This window comes from Pleurodeles waltl, chromosome 3_1 (genome assembly GCF_031143425.1).
Source record: "Pleurodeles waltl isolate 20211129_DDA chromosome 3_1, aPleWal1.hap1.20221129, whole genome shotgun sequence".
Lineage (NCBI taxonomy): Eukaryota > Metazoa > Chordata > Amphibia > Caudata > Salamandridae > Pleurodeles > Pleurodeles waltl.
The window spans coordinates 427,140,840-427,168,524 of NC_090440.1; the positions used below are offsets into that span (position 1 = coordinate 427,140,840).

Below are 27,685 nucleotides of genomic sequence, written 5' to 3' on the forward strand. Positions count from 1 at the left end.
GAATTCTCTATCAGATACAATTTCCAGATAAGGAATGCAGGTGTGCCACGATCTGGCATAGACTCCGTGAGGGCCAGTGAGTATGTGCCAGATGTCCAGACTAAGGGGGCGCATGGTTACTGCATGTGCTGTGTTTGCTGTGCCCTGATTGGCTGAGTGTACCTAACTACATGTGGTATCTGATTTTATGGTGTTTAGGGAATGAAGTGTCCCTCTGGTTATTTGTGCTTTATTGGGGCCAATCTCTGGGGACCATAATAGTGTTGCTGCCTATCTGTGGGATCTAATCTGAGCTTCTGTGTTTGGCTGTCGGCTAAGTGTTACCTCATCTTCAGTCATTAACCTTCAGGCCTGGGTCGCAGAACCTGTCTGACCTCGTACTACTGTGCTGAGGTTGACGGAGATTCATGACTGGGGAATCAAACAGGGGTGATGTGACTTTGTTTGTGTATTAAATGTATCGTCCATGAGTAGAGGTGTTTTATTGTTGTGTGTATTGATTGATCCGATGTCAACACAGATGTTAACAGAACTACACTGTGATGTAATTTTGGATGCTTGAATTTATTTACTACCAACCTACGATATATTGGCATACATCTGAATTGAAATAATTTACACAGTGTTTATCCATAAAATGTGTTATGTATCCAGCCTGCCTGGACTTACTCTGGACATACCTGCTCTTAGGTGTCAGCACTGACTATGTGAGGCAGAAGCACCTTCCATTTATTTTAAATAAACTAGGGCCTAAACAGGGGAACTGCACATGAATAAACCTCTGTGCCCTGTGGAGAATACACTTTCCTTATACTAATGCCCTGTCCTGATGACGCATTTGGTTTCTTGGGTAGTAACCAGAGATTACTGGTTGTGTCTACTTTGACACTAGGTTTGATAATCGATATACATGGAAAGCCAATAAAACAAAATCAAATACAAATTGCATAGTATCGTGCACATGCCTGTTTTGTTGGAATATAATTCTGTTGAAAAAAACCTTCCCATTGTTAAACAGGTACCATGATCATAAGGAAAGTTTGTTGCTGAGAGTTACCAGAGCCCTTTTTATCAACAAAATAATAACTCTCTAGAAGACAGGTACATTCAGAACTATAGGAACACAACATGATCATCTCTGGTGTTCGAATAATATAATTTACAATTGTTCATGTTTTGGGCATATACAGTCACATTTCTGAGTGCAGTTATCTAAGAAAGCTCCAGACTTCATGACCAGGTGCTTCAAGGTACATCTAGACATGGAAACCTTTAATCTCTCCATATGAATGAAAAAAGAGGTCTAGTTGGAAATTTCCTACTGATCCAGTGCTTAGTTCAATAATTAAGGTTAAAGAAGACTTTCCACTTCATGGAGGCCAGCAATGTCAGATGTCTGTCTTCAAGGAGGACATTCTGGACATTCTGTATTAGGGAAGTTTATTTTATCATTGAAAATGGTGTAGAACAAGCACTTTTTAGTGAGCAATTTGGGCATTTCCATTAATGTCCATTCTGAAGAAAATACAGAACTCTAAAGTTGATAAGCGTCCCAACAATGAAGTGCTGAAGTAATAATGGAAATTATATCTTTCCTTCCTCGTTGCATAAGAGCATACATACTTCCCCTTTTCTTATGCATGTACATAATGATATTTAAAGTTGCTCTCACCTGTAAGGAAACACTGGTGAATTTGTGTCCTGGATACTTTCACACAGATTGTCTTTTCTGCCTGGAACCAGGTATCCCCAACCATGCTTGTCAGAGTAATGCAGAGGAAATCCGTCCCATGTCAGCCTCATTAGCTTTGGGGTCACCCTCATCTGCAGACTCATAAGGCTCGGGCCTGGAATCCACTCTGGGTCATCAAACCTGGGACACAGCTTGCGGTACCATCTGGGAACAATGATATTGAGTAAAACAACAGCAGTACTTTGCAAACAACAAACCCCTATGATATCTGACGGCATTTTAACTGTATAAGAAATAACACAATGCCGATTTTAAGAAACCAAATTGTTTAAAATAAATAGCTCTCACTTAAGAATATTATATTATTAGTTTCACATTTCAAAATTGACATGATTGTGCAAAGACCTATGCATAGTTTGAGTATCTGCTGATATTTAATGAGGATGACGGAGGCTGGTGGCATTGTTATTATCCATCCCACACAAACTGTTCTGCAAGTCATGAGTCTTTTTCTCCTTGCAGCTATCTCTTGGTAAATACAAATGCAACTTGATATGCAGGACTAACATTGCTTTGGCAGTGACATATCTGCAGTTCTTAGCAGCAATGTCTACAAGAAGTGACATCACTGCATTTCTAAGCATCCATCAGTACAGGAAGTGACATCACTAGGTTTCCACTAAAATGATCTTTAAAAGAAGCCAGACAAGCAGACAACGTATGCCTCTTCTCCACTCCAATCACCTCCTCAGGGCATCCTACTACCCAGGCATACCCAATTATAGGCAGACAAGGCATTACCTGGTTGGGGCAGTTAGTTGCCAAAGATCCTTAGGCCAGACACCCTGCTCCACTGCATGAAGTGATCACCTGCAAACATGGCTGAACAAAAACCGCAACACAAAATGCCCATAACACATGAAGGGCTGGGGGGAGGAGAGAGATTGTTTCATAGGGGTACGCGTTTGTTTTTTGTGTGTTGGTATTTAAAGGGAGAGTACGAACGTACCCCTGTTATCCGCTCTCAATTATGGGAGCCAGTCATCCTCATTAGTGAGTAATTACTCTGTTTAGGATGGGTTCTATGTCCCAGGTACGTACTGTCAACAGGATGTAAGGAATATTTACATAAAAGAATGGGATGGTCTCACACACCTCCAGGGTGTCATGCTTCATCTTTGGCCATCCTACGCTCACCAGAGAATTGTCTTGTGGCAGGCGGGCCCTAGTCGTAGGTTGAGGGCATGTTCAGGGAAGATCCAGGGAGTGGGCGATCCAGACAGAATAACAAATCCCATACACCTGCCCAAAATTAAACTATGGGAGAGGTGAAGGAATGATTAAAACAAACAATAGCACACATGAGGCTTCATTATGCGACTCATGTCCACATAAGTCAGCATGTCTCACAACATGTTTCACACCCCTGAAAAGGCCCAAACTGGGATCCAGGACTTTCGTCAGGACCGGAACTCTGCTTATTCCTATATAAATCCTTCTCTATATGTTCATACACACACTTGGTGTCCCTGTTTAAATACTATACCAGTTTCTAATCACTGGTTGCAGCAAAATGGTTTTGCTCTCTTTCAATATAGGGGTCCTAAAGAAACAAAACACACATATACAATTAAAACATACTGATACTGTTACAATTGACAGACCAGTAAACAGAAAATAGTAAATTGGACATGTGTGTTAAAACATAAGGCCAACAGGCGACAGCTTCGACTCCAACACAGACCTCTTGATAACATTGAGGTGTTATACACAAATATACAGCAAGAACGAACCCTTCATATCATATGAGAACCAGCTGAAGAACATTGACATTGACAACATTACCCCTATCCAATTTGTACTGAACTGTGCCAGAACAGCCCAAACTGAAAACCTTTTAGATTATGACAACACCTTGCACCCTCAGGTGAAGGGTACTTCAATGGGCAGCACCTTCACCCCAAACCTAGTATGCCTTTATGTCCACCAATTTGAGTCTCACAACATTTACACAAACACAAATCCATACTCTGCAAATATCATACTGTGGCGACATTCACTGACGATGTTTTGATTGTTTGGCGAGGTGATCTTGAATCAGCCATGGACTTCTCTGCATGGGTTAACACAAGAGACCCCATTCTAAAATGTACCCATACCATTGATGAGGATATCATTACATTCCTATATCTGAACATTAGGATCACAGACAACAAGGTGATCACAATGGTCCATGAAAATCCCACTGACATAAACAATCTACTTCTATCTGACAGCTACCACCTGATGATATTGAAGCAGAACCTACCATTCGACCAGTCTTTGCACATTAGACACAACTGCTCTGGAATCAATATTTTAACACACAAGCTCACAGACTCATGGACCCACACTCAAAATAATAACAGAGAAACACTCCTTGATTCATATTCCAAAGAGCATATCAAAAGAAAGTACATGTGAGACCACATTTACACCCATGTCTAACATGGTGAAGATGATAATTTCCAAGCATTGGGATATATTGAAGGAAACAGGGAATGACTGGCCACCACCATTTTTGTTTAGTTCACATGGAGAAGAAGCATCCGAGATAAACTCATACATACACATACTGCACACAGTAAGATCACAACAAAACCCCTTGGCACTTTTTGGGGGCTGCCATCGGTGACGGGCCATTTCCCATGTGGGACATGTTCAGCATGCCCCTTTATCAAGCACTACAAAGAAATCGACATAGGTATTGACCATCCCTGGGTCATCCAGCACCACATAAATTGCAACACAGAAAATTTGGTTTATATGATTACGTGTCCTTGCCACACACAGTATGCAGTATGCAGGGATGACAACTCGAAAGATTCATCTGAGGATCAGCAAACACTGGAGCACTAGCGATGCAGGAAGAATGCCACCTGAATGACTAAACACTATCTAGATAAACAACACACAGATAAAGACATGACCTTGGTAGTACTTGAGACTGTTACCCCATGCTGTTTCACCAACATGTCCCGAATACTTCTGGAAAGGAAGCCGCAGTGGATATACCCACTAAAAACACATATACATGGACTGAATGATGACATACTACAACTGAAACAATGATTTTTTGAACCATTATAACAGATGGTTCCTCCCTAAGGTATCTTTGCAATCTTAGAGTTGGTACACACCTTGTCATACCTCTAACAATAGAGGACACAGAATGGATGGGCAGAATGAAGGACAATCATTAGTCTAACCTGTGTGTGGTGTGTCACATCCCACTACTTGGTAATGTTCCTCTATAACACAAGATCACAATACCAATGTCCTAATATCCAACAAATTGAGTGGTTGGCATTCTGTGATATGCATACTTGGATATGATGGGACCACCACTCCCAAAAATCAGTTACAATATATATTCTAGGACATAGCCAATAAGTTACACGATACTGCACCACAACATTGGCTTTTCAGTGGGTGTGCAGAGTATACTTTAGTGCAAGTAATGCCTGGCAGTAGTCGCCGCACAGTGCCAGTAAGGTTTGGCTTGCTATGTCTGTGCGATCAAAGTCTGAATTGCCAATAGCAACACCCAGGAGCTGCCTTGGGACTACAATTCCCAGCAAGCTCTGGCACAGTAGTACGAGCAGCCGTGTCATCAGGTGCGCGGCTGCTATGGAATGCACACACACAACTACCCATTTTGCTGAAACAGACAGCAAAGTTGGGAGATTAGAGATGCAGAACTAGGTGTTCCGTTTGAGGAAGTAAGTAATTTCCCCCTTGCCCAATTATGTGTTTGGGGGTATTGTAAAGTCTCTATTGCTAAGTTACAAACTACTGATTTATTTTCCATCCTCTCTAAAAATGTGTGACTACAAGGCTCCCCTCATCTAGCTCCTCCATGGGTTGTGAATATCCTGCAGTTAGGGTAAGAGACATACTGAGTAGCCTTGTATGCGTGCTAATTTCATAAAGTCATCCCGTCACTAATGTTTAACTCATGGTTTGAGAACAAAATTACACATGCATGCTTTTGCAATTGTTTGCTGTGTTGTCTCAAGAGTGGCACAGCATGATTTCATAAGGCTGGCAGACGCCAGTTGGCTTTGTGTTTTGACACATATGTCCCACTTACTATTTTCAGTTTGCTGGTCTGTCAATTGTGTGTGTATATGTATGTATGTATGTATGTATGTATGTATGTATATATATATATATATATATATATATATATATATATATATATATATATATTTGCTTTTTCTTTAGGACCCCAATAGTGAAAGAGCAAAACCATGTTGCCGCAATTAGAAACTGGTATCGTATGTATGCATATGGACTAAGTGTGTGTATGAGCATATAAACAGGGATTTATATAGGGATAAGCAGGGTTCTGGTCCCGATGAAAGCCCCAGACCCCAGTTGAGGCCTTTTCAGGGCTGAAATATGTCAACCTATGAGGACATGAGTTGCACAATGAAGCCGCATGTGTCCTATTACTTATTTTAATCATCTCTGCACCACCCCCTTAATAAAAGCATAGTTTCATTTTGGGCAGGTGTATGACATTTTTATTCTGTCTGGATTCCCCACTTCCTGGATCTTCTCTGAACATACCCACATCCTACGATGAGGGCCCACGGGACACTAGAGAATTCTCTGGCGAGTGTAGGATGGCCAATGATGAAGCATAACACCGCTGAGGTGTATAAGGCCATCCCGTTATTTTATGTAAATTTCCCTCGGGGGTATTCACAGTATCTGGGACATAGAAACCATCCTGAACAGAGTAATTACTCACTAATGAGGATTAAGATCAGTAGCACATGCATACATAGAAGACATCCAGCCAACAAACTAAAGACATCTTGGGCATACGCACATATCTTCAAAATGACATCTCAAAACGGTGCAAAATATTACAACACTGCTTCTATACTGACAGACTTTATTGACTTTTATACTGACCTATATAACAAACGCTGTACCACCTTCAGCAGGGAGACAACAGAGTATTCAGAGGATACTGCCTTAGCATGGCCATTGAACACCAACGCAAATTGTTGTCACAGCCTATTACAACAGACGAAATCAAAGAAGCCATTACTGTTCTCCTGAACGGTAAAGCCTCTCGAATAGACGGTTTGACAGGTGAATTCTATCTCCACCAAACTTGCTTACTCTGTATGAAGAAGCATACAACAAACAATAATTACGACAAACACTCAAGAGAAGCAGTCATCGCCCTGTTGAAGCCAAAGAAAGTACCAGATTGTGGTGAATCATACAGACCACTTTCTCTTATAAATACGGATCTAAAGGTCCTAGCAAAAATAATCGCCAATCGGCTGCAGCCTCTATCCCCTAACCTGATACTACCAGATCAGGCGGGGTTTGTACCAACACGCAGTATGACACATAATCTGCACACAATCTTTGCACTTCTACATCAGCTAAACCCCAACTTTGCCGTAGCAGCAGTTCTGTTCGACACTGCTAAAGTATTTGATTCCTTAGAATGGGCATATATGTTCACAATACTGCACAGAGAGGGACTGCCTACTAACTAACTGGATAAAGGTATTATACGCCAACCCCACTGCCAGAGTGTGGATTAGTGACAAGCCTCAGCTCCAATAAACATTCATAGAGTAATATGATAGGCTGTCCCCTCTCCCCACTTATTTTTGCACTTGCACTGGAACCATGGGCATGTGTGATTCACCAACAATACCCCTGTCTTGAATTTCATGCTCAGACTGTTGCCATTATTGAAATATGCTGATGACATGGTCCTGCATGTCAACAAAAATATGAGAATATATTGTTTGGCCGATACTCGGATTGAGTATTAATTGGGATAAATCCAGTGGCCGCCGGCAGCTTTATTGAGGGAGGGGGGCAGGCGGGGCACACACACACACACACACACACACACACACACACACACTCATTCTTTCACACACAGACACGCACGCACACACGCACATCCATTAACAACACTCATACCATTCAAACATGCACACACGCACCAAACATTCATTTTAAAACATCACACTCTCATTCTTTCACTCGCAGGCACGCACGCACATCCATTAACAACATTCATACCATTCAAACATGCACGCACGCACCAAACATTCAATTTGAAACATCACACACATATACACACACACACACACTGACCTTCCGCCTCCAAGTCCCAGGAGGGTTGGGACTGCTGCCTTCCCTCATAGGCTGACCCTAAGTCAGCCAATGAGGGAAGGCAGCAGTCGAGCCTCGTCACAGAGTGGAATGGGGTCAGTGAGACTGCTGACCCCACCCCACTCTTTGACTAAGTGTCACTGATTAACACTTGCCCTGGCACTTCAGGGCTTAAACTGAAGTGCCCAGGGAGAGTGTCAATTGGTGACGCTTTCCTCGTCACCCAGGGGAGGGTCTCGAGGCACCTTTGCTGGGCTGAGGAGGTCACACCCATAGGAGCTGTGATCTCCTCAGCCCTGCAAAGTTCAGCTCAGGCAGCCAGGAGTCTGCGCAAATCGCGCATGTCTGCCTGGCCTGAAGATGAAGAGTGTCTGTCAGGCTGACCTTTGTTCAGCCTGACAGACACTCTTCATGGGGGGCAAAAGGTGTGGGGGCGTGGCCCTCCGCCCTAAAGGATGGGCCGCCACTGGATAAATCTATAATTTTCCCGCTAACTCTTGCCAGCAAGCCCTGCGAGAGAGAGTACCCAGTGCAGTGGAGTGACAAACCGGTCAAATATCTGGGTGTCTGGATACATGGGGATCATGACCTGGTGTTAAAAAGTAATGATGGCACGGCTATCTCACAGCTTGAAGACTAGGTTCACAGATGGATCAGGCTGCATTGTCTCTGGCAGACAGAACAGCTTTAATGAAAATGGTGCTCAAATTCCTTTACCTCTTTGTCAATATCGGCACTGCTTTTCAACACTACTTTTTTCAAAATGCTTAACACTCATATAATAAAGTTGGCATGGGTGGAGAAACAATTCAAGTTAAAATGGAAGGTGGTCACCCTTCCAAATAAGCAAGGCAGCTTTGGCACACCGGACCTGGAAGTATACTACTTGTGTGCGCAGGCACACTTCGCACACTATTGGTATGTTCCACTTAGCTAAGTACTGCAATTTGCTGTAGAAAGTGGCTTTGCAAGCCCGACCCCATTACACGCTTTCTTACCATACAAAGGTGATAACACTGAAAGGAAAGAATTCAACATGGTCCACTGCACTACAGCAACTTTGCACCAACTGTGCACACATGGTTTGTGAAGAACTTCAAATGCACTTGAAATCCTTAGTAAAGCTAGTCTTAAGAGCATGAAAAACATCTATCAGGGAGGGAAATTCATTACACAAGAGGACATACCTAGAACACAATGCCACACTCCTCTGCTGGCTTTCATATATTAATAGCTCTGAGCCATTCTGAAGGCAATATTTCCCCGATTTCTGAACAAGCCCCCAAACTTCATTACTACATACAATACAATCCACAACCACACAAAAAAGGTCTCATCACTATACTACACACCTCTATGCAGAATGACAAGATAATAACACCTGATGCGGCATCAACCAGGTGGAATATTATTTTAGACCCACCGCTCACGCCGAATGACTGGGCGTTCAGCTGCACCCAAGCAAGTATGCTAGTCGTTAAGTGCAGCTTGCGCATAATACATTTTAAATACCTGCATCAAATGTATTATACCTGTAAGTAACTATATCGACTTGGACTGTGAGAGGATGCATATTATGAGAGATGTAAAACAAAATGATATTTCCTAAACTCAACGTGGGACTGTCCTCCAGTATATCAGTACTGGATACAGATAACTGATACTCTGTCAGATACGATACTGGAACGTATAGCAATGCAGCCACACGTATGTCCACTTGGTTCTGTGAAGGCACTACACTCAACATTGTGAAAAATGGATGGCAACATTGGCATTACCACGGGCAAAAAGGTAGTTGGCGATTTGTTGGGGTAAATGGAAAATGCTCATGAAACAACCATGGTTCTCAGATATACTCTACTGCAAAGAACAATTCGAACCATAAGCTGAGGAACTACCTGCACCATCACATCCAAAAAATATATTTGAGACCCCCTTACCACATACTTGTTAACCAACTCTGACTCTCCTTGGCAAACGCACAAACTATATATATACTGGAACTGTGATGCCTGTTCTGGCAGCAATGAAAGTGATGGTGCCCATTTCATCGTAACTGTACAATAATGATTTTGGTGTCTTGCTTATGTTCTTATTGTTCTGTATTGTTGCTGCACTGTAATAAAATTATAATTACAAAAGTAGTCACCTGCAAGATAAGAACTCTTCATGTGCCTCATCCAGCACTCGTTGCTACCAATCCGCCTAACTGAACAAGTTATTCACCTTCAGTAACACTCTTTCTGGTAGAGACTATATCTAGCCACAGATTCCTCATATTTGAATACTCCCCAGACGTCAGACTGGATCTGGAAACTTTTCATCAGTACCTCTGTGTACTGGTAAGTGGCCCTGGGTGGCTCAGCAATGGAGCCTATATAGGAGCCACTCCCATGTGCTGTTAGTTGCTTTCGAGGCTGTCCACATCCCTAGAAGCAGAGAACAAAACAAATCAGTTGTGAGCAGTGTGCAGATTAAGATTCGTAGAGTTGGGATCTTATTAATTGACAGAGTCCAGTCATAGAACAAAAAAGACGGGAGAGTCAGTGAGTAAGTTGAAGTTAGATAAAATCTCTACCAGAAAGTATGTTAATGAAGGTAAAAAAACGTATTCTTCTGATAAAACCGTTTAGCTAAAGCTTCATCACATTTTGAATAGATGCCAAAGCACTACTTATTTGAAGGTGGGTTTTTGAATAGACTCAGACCAAAAAGTCCAGCACGACAATGCATGCAAAATGTTCCTCTCGGCGAACCTAACTTTCCAGACAGTAGGGCGTGGTGAATGTATGGAGGGATGCCCAAGTAGTCGACTGGTAAATTACTCTGGCTGTCAATGCAGTGTTAGCAACTTTAGCGCTGGTAGAATGAGCGTTCAGTCCCTTCTGGCAGCTACTTTTTGGCCAATGCATAGCAGATCTTAATTCAAAGCACAATTAAGCAGGAGATGTTCTCTTCTTCACAGTATTGCTCTTTTTTGCTCCAGAGAACCCCCAAAAGATATGATTGTTCATGCTGAGTTCTTTGGTATGATCAATATAAAAGCTTTGAGCACTCTTAGGGGCTGATGGTGAATCTCTCCTCCTTAGAAGGGTGAGGCAGAGCATAGAATGCTGGCAAGGTGATGTTTTGAACAACATGGAATGGCGTCACAACTTTAGGCAACAGCACAAAAGCAGCTTTACCTGAGAAGAGGGCAGTGTAATGAGGGGTTACACAGAGAGCTTGAAGATCACTCACATGCTGCACCAAAGTGATGGCGATGAGGAACACTGCCTTGAGGTTGAGAAGCTGCAAGGGACAACTGTGAAGCAGCTCAAAGAGAGTGCACATCAGATATATGATGACCAACTTAAGGTCCCACTGTGGAACAACAAAGGGAAAAGGAGGAAACAAATGTTTAAAAACCTTTTAAAAAGCACATAACAGGAGAATTAAATGATTAAACGATGAGAACTGCTTCGCAACCGGTAAAAGGCCAAAAGGAGTCCTTTAACTGTGCTGAGAGCAAAGCCTTGCTGGGCTAGGAACAAAAAAACTTCAGATTCCCTTGCCTGGAGTGGGGTCCATCTGAAGAGTACTGCACCATCCCACAAATGTGTCCTAACGACAGGTGAATACAGTTTTCGTTGAGGGCACCTGGATCGCAAGATGACATCAACCACCTCCATGAGAAGGTTGAAGGTGATCATCTGTCACCGAATAATCTTCATGCATGAAGGCAGAGAAAACCTGGGTGCGGAACCCTGCCAATTTACTGTGACTGCAGGTTCTCTTGGAGAGGCATCCTGATCAGAGGAAAAACGCTCAAGCCTCTTCTGGATATCATACTCTGTCTGGGACCACAAGGATGAGTTGGTCCTAGTCGGTCCAGATCTTCTTGAGAAGAGGGGCAGGAATATTATCGGTTAAGAGGCATACAGGACTGCTGAGTTCCACTCAAGAGAAGCATTGACAGCTTCAACACACAGAAGTGCTGATACTGTGTGTTCTCTGCAGTGGTGAACAGATCAAGCAAAGGTTTCCCCCATTCATATGAGAGACCTTGAACCACACCTCCAGGTCTAACTCTCACTTGTGAAGGAACACTTTCAATGCCAAACAGATGACGTTCAGCTTCGGAAGGTTGGTATTGAGCTGGTAATCCCCTGGAGACCAGAGGCCTCCGATCTCCACCTTTCACAGATGGCCACCTCAACCCTGAAGGGATGAATCATTCACCACTGTCAACTGTAAATGGGATAGGGACAAGGGTCTACTTCTCTGCTGCTGACACAATCATGGCCCAATAATCTCCACTGAAGAACTTGTGCAGTCTCTGCCAAGATCTTGACGTGGTCAAAGAGGGTTCCTTGAAAATAGGCCCACTAAGACTTCAGAAACCACTGTAGAGCCCACATATGCCACCTGGAGTGCTTGACTAGTGGGATGCAGAAGGCCATCAGTCCCAGTAGCCTCACAATTGACTTCAGTGAAATCCAGGTGAGAGGCTAAAAGATCCGGATTTGAGCCTGAATGCCCTAAACTCTCAGTTCCAGAGGTAAGGCACAAAGTTGAGCCATGTCCAGAATGGCTTACAAAAAGAGGAGAGTCTGAGATGAAGTCAGGTGTAACTTTGGTGCCTTGATTTTGAACTCCAAAGATAACAGGAGGTTTGCCATAGTTTGGGGGTGCTTAACGACTGCTTGGGGTTATTTGTCAAGGAAGGAGAAGACATAGACTGCTACCACCACTATCGCTTTTACCTGAGAGGCACTGATAAGACCAAAGGGGATCACAGAAAACTGGAAAAGCCAAGTCCCACCACGAACCTCAGGAACCGTCAATGGGCCTGTAGAAAGGGTATCCTGCAGGTTGAACCCCACCATCTAGTCTCCACGGTCAAGGGCCGAGGGCCAACAAGACCTGGGCTTGCATAAATGTCTTGAATTTGAATGAAGGCATTGATAGAGAGCGGGTCTAAAATAGAATGGAGGTCTCCATCCTTTTATGGTACCAGACAGTTGTAGTTACAGGAATAACAATCACAACGTACATCTGACTGATTGGCCAAATGGGCTTGCATATGCTCCCAACACGGACTGATGGTCCTCCATCAGTCATTGTGGGGGCGGTGGAGGGTGCAGCAGGCATGGAAAGGAAGGGTAGGGTATACGCCTTCAAAACAATTTACAGGACCCTCTTGTCCAATGTTATGGTTTGCCAACCTGGCAAGAATCGACAGATCCTGCCTCTCACCAAGCAGCTGTGTTTCACTAAGGATATTGTAAAAGGGTTTTGCAGGTGGACACCACAGCCTTGACGACAAAACTGCTGGGCACCTTGTTGCAGTTGGATTAGCCAACGTTACAGGGTGCCTCTGCCGAACCCGCAAAAGAAGCAATAGAGCACATGTGGTTGATGAGGCAGGTCAGATAAGTCCAGATGGCGTGCTGTGGCCCTATTCTCCTTGAACAGTTCCAGAGCAGAATCTACCTTGTCCCTAAGGAGGCGAGTCCAGTCAAAGGGCATCTCAATGAGGGACAACAGAACATCGTCTGAAAACCTGGCTGACAGCAGTCAATCGTGGCAGCAAGTGGCTATACTAGTGCCAAAGGCCAGCAAATGGAATCAGTTGTGTCAATGCCATAATGAATTGCGATCGTCTGGTATAACTTAGGCGAGGACAAGTTGGAGATTTTCCAACTAAATCCTAATGGGCATGGAAATAGCATCCCATGAGGGAGCTGGCACTGAAGAGCCAAGTTGGTGCCTAAGAAGACTATTTTCCCAAACATCTGCATCAGTTTCGACTCCCTATCGGGGCAGGGAGGGGGGAGTAGATGGAAATGTGTTTGGGTTTGATCTACTTGTAACCACTTGCACCACCAAGCTTTTGAGGGAGGGGTGCTGAAATAAAAATGCAGACTGCCCCAGAGCAGGGCTGTGGCATCATGTAATATGTCGGCCTACTACAAGACCAGAGCAATGTTTGTCCCCCGCACCTGACAAAGTATCCATAAGTGCCTCATGGAAAGGAAAAAGGCGGATCTGTGGATATTTGCCCTGGCTCGAGGACTCCTGCTTGGATATTGGTTTTGACATCCAAGGGAGAGGAGTTACAGGTCAAGGACTTTGGCCGCCCAACGCATCACCATGGCATAAGCGGCACCCTCCTTAGCGGTAGAACCAGGGTGCAAGAGAAGCCCAGATTCGGGGCAGGATCAAGGCCATTAGCTTCCTGGAGGACTTCATATCAATTCTCTTTGTGGTATGGCTGACCAATCTTATATTGCACATCATAATCAATGTTCAAATTTGTGCCAAACAGGGAATGCAAGGTATGTGCTCTCCCTTTGGGAGGCAGCAGCTAGAGAAGAGGAAGTGGTGTCTCAACAGCAGCTTGGCACAGCCTCAGTCAATGTCGAACTGGCGCAGACCCAGAGAGAACAATAGGTACCTCATCTTCAGGTGCTGATGGAGTTGACAGTGGCTTCAAAGTTCTGGGAACAGGCTTGCACCATGGCGCTGGAGATAGAGTCAGAACTGGAGCCATAGACGGCCCCATGAGGGTGACAGTGACTAACTGGGGCCGAGGGTAATCCCACTGTCTGCATTCCAGATGGAGTCTCTCAACTCCATGAGACCTGCATCAGAGGGAGTCAGAAAGGATTCAGAAGTCAGGAGCATTGCTTTGTGGAGGGCAGCTATGGAAACTCGGGTTGCACCAGAAAAAGTTGTGGTACATGCTCCAATGTGGATCGACTTTGGGAGCGAGATGTATGGTGCCACCCCCCACACCTTAGAAGAATATGACATAGATTTCTTACGCTTTTTTTTTTATTTATCTGAAACTTTGATCAAGACAAAGACTGACCTCTGGAACGCAACAACTCCTGTGACTTCTTGATCTGAAAAAGGAACAAATGTTCAACTTGGACTGGGCTCGTTTGGAGTCATTCAGTGCTTTGTGGCCTTAAGTTTTGCAATGCAGTCTCCTCTAGTCTTCGGGTTCATCAATGCACAGCTACCACAGGCCTTAGGGCTGTGACTCGACTTGAGGTACCACAGGCAGATCTGATGATCTTTCATAGACATTTTTTTAAAACTGTTGTTTTAAGGAGGTGACATTTCTCTTGCACAATGAAAATTTTAGAAGAGGCAGAGGTTTCAAAGATACAAGAGCTAGTTCCAGATCCACTTCTGGAGTGACAAGAAAGTAAATAACAACAGTGCACAGGAGCAGCACATTTATAGGCTCTGCATGTCCTATTCGGAGTGGAATGGCGACAGGGCGGAGCGGCATGGCGCCACCTACCAGCGACCAGAAGTACTACTGACAAGCTCTGGTCCCAGCGTGAGCCCTGGGGAATAATCAAAAGGTTACGTTTCTGCGGCTAGAAGGCTCTATCAGAAACACAGATCTAGACCCAGTCTCACAGCATTCTCACTAAACACAACACATCCCATGGCTATTATACACTTTCAAACTACTGAACACACATCTAATGCTCATCACCCATGCATACTAGACATCCTAGATCCCACAGGCTACATTACCCAGCATGGTGACCAAGTTCCTAAGAAAAGGAGGCCTCGCCCTCATTCACAAGTCATGTTGATCCTGCACCACAGGAAAAAAAGCAACATTTAACTCCATTAAGCCCATTTCATGTAACTTCCCACTATTGAAAATTCAGTCTATGACTTTACACCTTATCTACAGATCTCCTACATTTAACAAGGACTTCATAGACAAATTCTTGGATCACCTCTGCCATCTGACATACCCACAACAATATCCTCATTCACTTCAACCACCCAGACAACACAAGCATGAAAAAACAAAAGCTAAGTTACTTGAGCTCATAGAAACTCAACATGGTGCAGCAAACCAGCACACTCCCAAGGTCTCATCCTCGACGTTGTCTTCCCAACATTACCAACCCTTCAATTTGAGCTTTCCATACCCTTTGACTGGACTGACCACCTCAACTTCTCCATCACTGCCAACCAATTTACTGAAGTCAACTCAAAAGAGAACAACAAACCTTGATAACCTTAAAAGACTTCTCCATCAACAACCTAAAAGCTTTAACTCATCTCTCTCCCTGTCATCCCCTGGGAATGATGTCAACATTTTTCTAAATGACTTCAATCTATTTCTGGAAAATCAGTATGAATATCCATACTCCAACTAAGACACACAATTCCAAGCTGGACCAATCATCATCATTATTCAGACTTTAAAAACTTCACCAACAGCAAACGCTTCATCCACTGGCTGAGAAGAACATAGAAGAAAAACTGAACTTTCCACATAACACGTAGACAACTCCTCACATCAGCCAAAGCCAAGCACTATATGAAAACAAACAACTGCATGCTGCATACGTTTATTAGGTAATAAAAAGCATAAACATAAAAACAAAGAAAAACAAACCAAACATCAAACCCTTTAGTATAACCATTCAATCAAAATTTAAAAACTTGAATACATCGCATTTGTTTTTTAACAAGCAAACTATAGTCCTTCAAAGTGCAAGGTGCTAAGCAGCATAGTCCTCCAGGAGGGCCTCCTCCCAAACCACCTAACGTAACAACAAACATTTGGGGAACTCTCTAACGTAAAAACGAACAATAGGACTTCTAGACCTTAATCACCTGACCAGCGTTTTTACAAAGTGCAAAATAAAATGTGGAGTGGATACTGAAATGTCAGAATGCCAAAAGCAGCTATTTCCCTTCCCAACCTGGACCCTACTGTCAAAAGTTGAATCACAAAATTAAAAAACATCCATAGAAAGGCTTAAACAAGGGAAGAAGAAAGAGGATAGCCATGTTGACGTGTTAAAATACTACTAAAAGGACCAGTCATCATCTGGCAGCAAAAACTCCATGCACAATCAGAAATGAACATAGAAGAAAAACTGAACTCTGCAGACAACTCATCACATCAGCCAAAGCCAAGCACTACATTAAAAAAAAATTGCATGCTGCACCCCACAATGTTCACCTCCTATGAAAGCTATGTCTTACTCTCATCCTTTATGAAAGTCCTCTTACAAGATGCTCTCACCCCTTCACACTATTCTCAGTGACTGCCTCACTAACTGTATCTTCCCCGAAGCATGCAACAAAGGCCAGATACTTCCATATCTTAAAAAAAACAAAAAAAAACAATTGACTAGATCCTATCAAACGGAGCCCCTTCAGGCCCTACTTACTGACAACAGCTTAAAAATTCATAACATTTTTATCTGAAAGTCTTGAACGTCTTCTCGGACTCAGCCAGTACCTCGAACATTCATTCAAACCTGGATGGTCCAACATCTGCCTGAAGATTAACACACCACAATCAGAATCCCTGCGTACTGTCAGGGAACGACAAGCAACAAGCTGACCAAAGCAGGCTTAACAACAATAACTTTGATGGATTTGAACCCCAACTTTCGCCTAATTGCAAGTCACTCAGATCTGCTTTGGACACCAGTGCTTGAGAAAATCTTATCACATCATTCATGTAGGAAATCTGCTTTCTATGCGTGGTCACCCCGTATTTTTAGCCTTTTACTGGACCCTATATTTTTATTGGCTTTAGAACTCTGTGCACTTTAACACTGCTAACCAGTGGTAAAGTGCCTGTGAAGTGGGTTCACTTTTTTTAATGCCCCGGTTAGGCACCCATATTTTAGTCTTTAGGCCCATAGCCTGTGCCTTTAAGGAACGCACAATTTGTATTCATTTTTATTGATTATATTTTACCAGAGCTAGCTTTTCAGCTTGTTGCTTTTCCGTTTTGTCAGCTGCCATTCTTAGAAAACACATTTTGCTTGTGTTCCACATTTATCTGCACTTTGTATGCATTTCGTTCTGTGCTCTGCTCAAGGCTGTTATATTTATCCACAATAGTTCACTAAGTATTGCCGCTACAAGAGTACAAAGTCATGGACACACAACCACATCAGGCCTATTCTCAGAACAGAACACGTTTTGTTATAAAAACACCACACAGGCAAAAGAAGGTAAGAGAGGACATTCAGGCCAGAGACACCATCTTATTCTGTGTGCCACTTCATTGCAGCTTCGCTGATCTTGATCTTATCTTCCCAGCCAACCGGTATGACTGCCAAGACCCTGGCCCATCTCTCAGGTATGGGGTCAGGCTCCTTCCATAATACTGGGATGGGCAGAAAAGGCCAACACTGCTATGATCTCATGTCAGAAAATAGGTTGTAGGTAGGAACTCTTAGACATGTTTCTTCCAGGATGTTGGGACTGTTTATCTGTTTTTCCTTAATGGTCACAATCCTTACTGTGCTATGTTTTATCCTCCTAATAATCACAGCTCATGTCTTTTTCTGTAGAATGAAGTAATTTCAATAAATACAATGAAACTTGTTCTGCATCTCTTTGTCTGCCTCTGCATGTGGGAGACATTGTATAACTAACAAAGACAAATCACCTTTACTTTTCAGGTTTTGCTGAGGTGCTGCTAAATAACTGACAAGGTCAGGCTCCAGCCAGTGTGGGACCGACTGTCACCTACACTTCGTGATGCTGCCGCCTGAAAGCAGCAGTCTTACCCCCCAATGGAAGAGTCCTACGACACCTGTGCCAGCCCTTTAGACCTGGTCAAATTGGCACATTCCAAGTTGTTATATTTACCTTCGCTCCAAAATGCACCATATTCTCTGTGAAATTGTAAGTTAAAGACTACTAGTGAACTGGAGCATCTACTGTGCCATCCACTACAGTGACAGTGTAAAATCTTTTAGGCCTACAATTTTAGCCTGATTGTTGCAGTGTAAAAACTGCATTTTGACCTGTCAGAATAAATCCTCTTGACAGGTCAAAACCCCCCTTTTAAATATTAATAAGTCACCCCATGTAGCCTTGTCGCTCACAAAGCAGAGTGCATAGTATTTAAAAGTAGGACATGTAGAAATCTAATGCTAACATGTCCTTACAGTGACTAGCACCCAAAAGCAATTTTTTATATTGGCAGGCCTAGCTGTCATATATAAAAAACCAAAGAACAGATTAAAATCCGCATACTGTATCATGGGAATGGAACAAGCTATAAAAATAATTAAACACCTATTTTCTCTATTGATTCAAAATCCAGTCAGATTAAGGCAAAGTAACTTTCAGAAAGTTATCATTTACCTGCATGAAGTTCCTGGAGGCTAATTTGCATTTGCTCTCATACTACCAGATGGGAATTAGCATTTGAATACATGTGACAAGCTTCGCACAAGCAAACAATATAGCTGACCTGCATGGGCAGAGATGACTCCTCTGAACCTCACCAAATATGCAGGGTGGGGGCTGTGAGCATCCTTTTTGGCAATACAGTTTCAAATCCTGTTTGAGTGTCAAATCCTGCTAAACATGTCTGCTGGGTTAATAAATAACTCTTTGGGGCACACTTGAAAGGAAGAGAACAGTAGGGCAAGACAATTATTTCATATGAACTGTAGGATTGCTGACAAACCCTACTTTGTCATACCAGAATTCTGTCTGGATGTTTCATATACCACTAGGGGCACACTTGAAAGGACGGAAAACAGGCTTCCAAAACAATTCTTAAGTATCCACTATCTGGTTGCTGGAAACCCCACCACGTTTGTGCTAGCAGACGGCTACTTATTTATATATTGGGGGTAGAGTGGCTGACTTAAAATGGATGTTTAGTGTTAGATGTGGGAAGACAATAGGATTATCATAGTACACTCTCCACACACACCTCCAGCCCCAAGAGCCCACTTTGAGTGTGGCCAAAGACTTTGCCATCTTGAAAATGTCCAAAGTGGGCATGAGTGGCCCCGGGAATTTTACATTGGTCAGGGTGTGCTCAAGAGTCATTCCCACACACTAGCTTGTGCAAGGAATAAACATGATAATTCCAGGCACCCATTTAAGAACACTTTCTGGACCTAAGGAAGGACTGGACCTGCAGTCTCTGACATGAGGAGTCCTGAAGGACTGGACTATCCCTTCTTGTACCCAGGCCAAGTACGTGGACTCCAAGAGTCTTAAGGCTGACCTCCTGTTCAAGCTACAGTGATACAACCAGTTAAATGCCCAGCTGACCAGTGGTAAGTGGGCCTGGATTAGATGCTGCTGTTGGCCTCTGCACGACACCCTCTGAGCCTCTAAGTGCCCCCTGTGAGGTCCTGGGGGGCTTTAGAAGTGTACTCAAGTGGTGGATGGACACTTAAAGTACTAAAGTCAGAAGGTCAAATCTTTGACCAGGACAAACTTGGTTGGGGTATCTACCAACACTCCATTGCGAACAGCATCAAATTGTGCCTAGGTACCAGTCTACTGTGATTACTGTTTTGGTACTGGATAAATACTTCACACATGGCCTTATGTTAAGGCTGTCTGCTCTGTGCCATAGCTACTATGGTGTTGAGCTCAGGTTACTTTAATGATTAGGGGGAGGTGGATTCACCCTGACAAGGGCAGTGGTTATTCTACCAAGTGGGCAGTCACCCACTCCAAAAGATAATCACATTTCTTACAACTCCCATCCTGATGGAAATCTACCAGCGTCTTTGCTAGCCTGCTCTATCTTCAAAACTAGCTGCATGGACCTACAAAATCATCAAGATCAGCACCTGCGAATCTAGCTGCCAAGTTCACCACCTCCCTCGGCGTTCGGCACATTAACAGGCAGGACTTCATCAGTCAAGAGGAAAAATATCACCAGTCTGGAGATGAAAAATTGCAAAAAGGAAATCACACAAGGCAACAGATCTTCTCAAATTTATGCAGCCAGATTCTGGAATTACATCCCTGTATCCATCAGATAAGCCCAACACTATTCCAATTTAGGAAACAGCTGGAGACACACACTGTAAAGTATACTGCATTATGATGTAACAGTCCACTCTATTATTGGACACTAGGTACCCCTCCAAGCACATCTTGACTGGACCTTTGACCCTATCCAGCACTCTGCTGCCTTTCAGCTAGGTTGCAATACATAAATACCATATGTACACAGAAGAATCAAAAATAAAAAAAAGATGATGATTAGGGAGTTTTAAAAAAAGTTAAATGAATAAAACACTTGTTTCAACTTGAGGTCATGTCCAATATCTAAATGACAATACCATAATATAAACACCACAACTGATCAAAACTAACAGATGTTATAAGTACTCTATGTTTAAGTTCTGATGTGGGAACATATTTTTTTCTGACCAACAGCAGTAAGAATTGGGTCATTTATAATTTATAATTTTACACAAAGCAATATCAGTATGGTCATTTTATAAAAATCAGACAGTGAAAGTGACATTACGGATTATTCATCCCCCCTTCATATCATTAAAAAGATGTCACATGCTCTTTGACCCAATAGTATCACGTGGACAATATCTGAAAGCCTCTGACCCAGATTAGGGGTACAAATTGACCTAGGTAACCTCAGTTTGATGTCTAAACTGGAAATAGGTTGTTGTTAATTAGGGAAGCTATTCTGAAGCTATTGTCCAGAGTAAAATGAATTGTTTTCTCCCAAGACTGCATAGGTAATTAAGAATTCAACTGCAACTCCTTCAAAATATTAACTCGGTGTATCAGCTTTAAAAAAATAACAGTACAAACAAATGGGATTTTTTTAAACCAATTTTAAAGAGGTAAAGAGTTTCATTACAAGATACCAGTAACATATCTTCCTTTACTGACTTCCTTAATTTATCTCTAGGAACAGGAACCGTATCATAAGTTTTCAAAAGGGCTTTGTTATTTCTCTATTTATGCGGACAGTATTGCTGCAAGAATAAAGGTTTTTGCGTTGTGGGTACAGCTGTGGCTCTTGCCTCTGTTCAACTTTTTCTGACCATGGGCCTCATTTAGAGTTTGGCAGGTGGCCTGCTATATCCCACGGTGGTGGCGGTCATTACTTACACCACCCTGATAGACTGTCGCCCACCATATTTAGAGACCACTGACAGCCTGGTGGAGATCTCTGTCTTCAAAGCTGCCGCCCCCATGGCAGCTCCACGGACGGCACTTTGCACAGCCATGTTTCATATGACCACTCAAACTTTTATGTTTTACAAAGACATACTCCAAAAGCAGGAGTCTGTTTCTGTAAAACAATATGACCATGACACCCTAAGAGCTTTCTCTCATGCAGTGGCGGAATAATTCTTTTTTTGTTGATCCTGCCAGGCTTACCTTGGCAGTTCTGAACAAGAATAACAGTACATCAAACCATCTGTTCTAAATAAGGCAGACATCCTGATATACTTAAACCCACAGCTCCTGTCAGTCGGGTCCTCAGTGTAAGGTCTGCACCAGCACAACAGGCAAAATCATGATAGTTCACCCAGCTCTAAATACATCAGTTTGGCAGACAGGGTACCTCGCCACACCTACTGAATTTTTTGAACATGGATAAAGCTGCTAATAGTATATGTTGCCTGGGTGGTGGGGAGTTTAATCTGGTCTTGAGCCACAGAGTGAATGCAGGGGTGTATTCAGAATCTTGCTGAAAAAGCGCAGAGGGGTATTGGAGCTTTAGTGGCAGTGTTATCATATGACGTGATTGCACTAGTTGCAATTGTTATGTGCTTAGTGCTGAGTGAGTTGTCCATGTCACAGCAGTTGGTTCTTTCCCAGGAAATATGGTTGAAGGAATACACTGTCTACGTCCAATGTTACTAGAGTTTAAATGCTGGAAATCTGGATGAGAGGCCAGGAGTTTAATTATATTGCCCCGGTTCAGTATGTTGTGGGAACCTGTGGAAAAGTACTCCGGGTGCAGGACTGTTGTTAGTACTCTGGCTTCATGGGACACACGATTCTTGGCCACTGCAATGTCAGGATTGTTTAAAGGGCTGTCAGCGCAGGCAGGTAATCTTTGGGGGAACTGCCTTTCGAGTGACAATTAGTGATGGAATCATTGGAGCTGACAGAATAGTCCTTGTCCTTTGCGAATTGTGAAGGGAGGATAGTAGAGGATGACTCTGCGACTGACTTATTTAATGAAGGTGCGTGACTTGTCTGTAAATTTTAAACCAAAGGCATCTGCTGGGCTGCGGCGGCTGGTGTGTCGATTCTTTATTCACTGAGGGGAGTTCCCCAGTGCCTTCCTATGGTCTTATCAGAATGCCAAAGCATTGATTAACTGTTTTGTTGACACTACTATACTCGTTTGCATGGGATCCACGTTGGTCTTGGTTGCTATGGGATAAAAAAGTTTTTAATCTTAAGACACCTGGTCGGCGTTCTCAGACTTTTTTCCTATTTCTTATTTAATTTCCTGAGGCACTTTCTTTTACGCTTCAGTAATTGAAAAGGTGGTTTGGTCGAAGCACTAATGATGGCGTTATCCTCAATTGTTAGTAGATTAGATGGAGAATTGGGTGGTATGAATGCTTCAGTGTCCACCTTAGGTATTTGCATATTATCACCCTCTGAGGATTCAAGGAGCAGTGGAGCCAGGTTGGACTTCAACACTAAAGATGGTGTTATCCTCAATTGTTCGTGGATTAGATCCGGTGCTGGGTAATACACAAGTTTCTGTGTCCACCTTAGACATTTGCATATTATCGCCCTCTGATGACTCGAGGAGTAATGGGGCCGGGTGTACTTCTACACCATGTACTGTTACCATGCGTGGGTCCAATGTTGTTACAAAGACCACCACTGTTGCCTTTGAGTCGGTATGTCCTGCCTTGACCTAACAGTTAATGATGTCATAGATTAACTGTTATGTGTAGAAGGTTGAACTTTTCCGATTAATTTAACTTTCTGCAATAAGTCGTTGACTATTGATGGTAAGGCAAGAAGCTTTTCTAGTAAGGTTGCACAGATGTATTCTTGTGGACTAGGCGTAATGTTGAATGATGTAAAATTCAAGAATAAACTTATTAATTTTGTTGCACCTATTTTGTTGAATTCTATCACTTATTTTAAATCAAATGAGTAGCTATAAGTGAATAATAGATATACAGTCATATCATTAGGAAGCAAATGTTATGGGCTTGATTACGACTTCGGCGGAGGAGATTACTCCATCCCAAATGTGATGGATATCCCGCCTGCGGTAATACGAGTTCCATAGGATATAATGGATTCGTAATTCGGCGGGCGGTATTTCTGCCACATTTGGGACAAAGTAATCACCTCCGCCGAAGTCGTAATCAGGCCCTATATGTCTTACACGTACAATCAGTACTAACTTCAGCTCGCATTTGTAACTGAAAATGTGCACTCAAATACTGAATGTATGAAAATTAATGGGGTACTTAAGCAAAGTATTGTAAAGGTTACGCCACTAGGCTCATTTGAGAAATGGGCTGCCCAGGCACCCAAACTGGTTTCACCAGGGCATTATTAGGAGGTATATTTTGAGCTGAATGTGGTTTTGCGTTCTAGAAATGAGACATCTGGGAAATTCCAATAGTCGTCCTAGTTGTAAGCTCTGAGATTCTGCCAAATAGATAAAGTCAAGAAATCCACTAATGGGGACATGAGCATTTGTTCAAGGAGTGAGGATGGGAGGATCCTTTCTCAGTGATACAGCAAACCTGTGTGCTGTACTGGAGAGCAAACATAAGTGTTTGAAATACCTCAAGAGGGCATGAAACATCGATTTCACTGATGAAAATAACACATTGGGCCACATTTAAGCTTTACGGATCATCCTAAACCAAGCTGTGAAAGGATTGCAAGACTGATTGACTTCTTACAGAAGTACAGCAGCACCAACGGTATGACAGTGAACTACGAAAAGATGAAGATCGTCATTTTCAGCTGGAAAAGGAAACAGATGAGCACATGGCATCTAAATAATCATCGCCTGACTATAGCAACAAATTACAAATACTTGGGATATTAGCTGGGCAATAAGGATGGACACTTAACACACTTAAACTCATTAAAACCCAGAGCTGCATCACTCAGATTTGCCTTCCACACCATCTTCAATCGAATAAAACAGCCCACTTTGGAACCGCTACTGAAGATTGTAAAAGCCGAACTTACATCCACTCTAGGCTATAGCCTGGAAGCTTTTCCGGGGAAAGTGGGCTCCTTTTTAAACACGGTCTAGAGTTCTATTTTTAGATCATAATTTAAACTTCCTCATTACACTTCTGCAGCCCAGATCAGATTGAAATGTATGTTGTGTAACCAACTTTTAGTACAGAAGGCCAACCTTCTCAAATATCTGCATTCAGGATGCAGGGCAAACAAAGGTACTCTGAAGAAGACCACTTTTCATCCCAAAATCCCTGGAGGCCAGTCCTTTCGGATGCATTGGAGCTTAAAAACGCAGCAAATCTCTGGAACCAAAATCTCCCTCATTTGCGTTTTAAGCTTGCTGTCAACAAAGCGCACCAGATAGAATCCTTTGAACCGGACCATCAGACTTTCAAGAGCAGAAAGCATGAAGCCCTTGTATCAAGGAGCTATAATAAAAGAGGTGTACAAAAATATATTACAGATACATTCTCTATGCATTACCAAACCAAGTTTTGTGCTATTGAATGGGCTTGAATTGCTTCCATCTTGGTCAACCCATCCCCTAAGCAATAGGCGCTGCCTTTGCGGTCAGCAACAAGAGTCCTTACCCCACCTGCTGTGCATTTGCCCGGCACTAATGGATGATCGCAGAAGGCACCTATGCCATCTCTTTGTCAAAAAAGGGATTCAAACAGTTAAGGCAGCTGTAAACTTTTTTTTATGATCGAAGCACCTCCTCAAGCAACCGCAGGAGTAATGACATTTTTGGACAATGCAAGTAAAATGATAAATCTAAAATCACCATCAATCATTTTAGAATTATAGGGCGCAGCGCTAAGAATGACAGAAGAAAGAATTTGATGCATGAACCCAGCAATGTTTACATCGTGAGAAATGCAGCAATAAACTCTCAGGTGCCTTTGACATGAGTTAAGCCAGCAGACTTGTGCATACAGGGCCATCTATAGACAACCTAACCTGGCCCTTGCAGATCGTTACATTTGTATTGTCACAATAACTGGACACCTTTCAGTCTTTTTTTTGTATTGGCACACTATACGCTATTGTGGCTTTAGGTCTCATTCTAAGCACAGCTCGTATTTATTCTACGAATCGTATGCATCAGCTTGAAGATTTTCAAGGTCTTTTTATGTGCGCTGTGAGAACAGCCCGGTAGCTTTTACATTTGCTTGCATATATTGTTGTTCTTTGGCTTAAAAATTATCTATGAACCACATTATTTATGGAGCTCTTTTATCCCTTTTACTTGTCGTGAGAATTGTGATATTTATATTGTATGGTTCTCACTTTGATGGACTTAATTGTCTAAATAGAGTATTATTAAGCTTAAAACTTGAACATTATACAACTGGAGGAGTGCCCTGTTCAAAATAATCAGAAAAGCCTATTTAAGCTTGATACATGATAAGGCAGAGAGGATATTCAACTTCCTGGGAATCATGATTATTGTGAGCTGAAGCTGCAAACATCCTCAGTGAAGGCCATCAGCTTCTCACAGCCTCTCTGGCCTTCAGTTCACTAAGGAACTCCACTACTGAGACACAGCAACCTTCCTAATGTACAGAACAACAGGTTTGTTGTTCAGCTATGTTGAACAGGCTATTTACTTTCAGCAACACCCTTTCTGGCGGATATTCTGTTTAACTATAGATTCCTCACCTGTAGAATATTTGTCATGTGTTAAACTGGATCCAGTCACTTTTCAGCAATGTTTCTGTGTGCCGGTAAGTATTGCTGTGTAGCTCAGCGATGGCTCTGTATCACCCCGGAAGTGACAGAGCGGAGTCGCATATAGGCATCATTGTTGTGAGTTTCGTGCTTGACTTTTGTTTGTACCCTCAGTAGCAGAGAGTGAAACATTTGCCAGTACCAGTGCGCATATTGCAAACTTGATACTTTATTACATTTTAAAAAGGAGCCACTCCTCAGAATAGGGAGGTAGGAGGGTAATGGGGAATATGAGCTTACAATATCCACTAGGAACAGCATTTCCGAGGGTAAGTAACTTGTTCTTCTCATGGGTACCTCTAACAACAGATTCCTCATCTTTATGATAAATACCAAAGCAGTACCTCTCAAAGTTGGAGGGTCTGTGGAGTGGCCTGCAGGACCAAAAAGACATGCAGGTGAAATGTCATTCACATCGGACCTGGCTGTCAAGGAAGTAGTGCTTCGTGAACGGGTGTACTGACACACAAGCTGTAGCCTGGCAGTTATGAAGCATAGGCACTCCATATACCAAAGCAGTTGTAGCAGCCTTAGTCCTGGTGGAATGGGCTCTCAGTCCTTCCTAAGGTTGCCTTTTTGGTGTAGCAGATCTTAATGCAAAGGGCTATCCACCCCAACAGAGTCCTCTTCTGCACTGCCTTTCTTTTTTTCACTCACAAGAACTGCACAAAAAGCTGACCCCCCCCGTGATCCTGGGTACTATTAATCTTAAAGTTCTTTTGGTTTAAAATGAAGTCTCTTCTCCAGTTTTAAGGGGTTAAGGAAGTGCAAAGAATGCAGGGAGAGCGAGGCATTGCTTAATGTGGAGAGAAATAATGAATTTCAGCAAGAACGTCGCCTAACTACCAATTTGTCCGGAAATAGGGTGGTAGAGGCAGTTGTACAAACAGTGCCTGAAGATTACTCATGCAACAAGCTGAAGTAATCCCAATGAGAAAGAAAATCTAAGGTCAGAAGGTGCAACAAGCAGCTCTGTATCAGCTCAAAAGGCGTGCACTTGAGAAACGTCAAGGTCAGGTTACGGTCCAACTGGAACATAAAGGTTTGGGAGGATATGTGTTTCAAACCGTTAGG

The 27,685-nt window shown here is 42.8% G+C and overlaps 1 protein-coding gene across 2 annotated transcripts in view; it reads right to left on the minus strand.

Annotated features, from left to right (window-relative positions):
* The window catches only part of POLG (DNA polymerase gamma, catalytic subunit), a 795,283-nt gene that overhangs the window by 329,822 nt on the left and 437,776 nt on the right, over positions 1-27,685 (minus strand). For both annotated transcript variants that reach the window (XM_069222697.1, XM_069222698.1), the window contains exon 10: positions 1,673-1,897. In XM_069222697.1, coding sequence (XP_069078798.1) covers positions 1,673-1,897 — 225 coding nt within the window. The remainder of the gene's footprint in view (positions 1-1,672; positions 1,898-27,685) is intronic.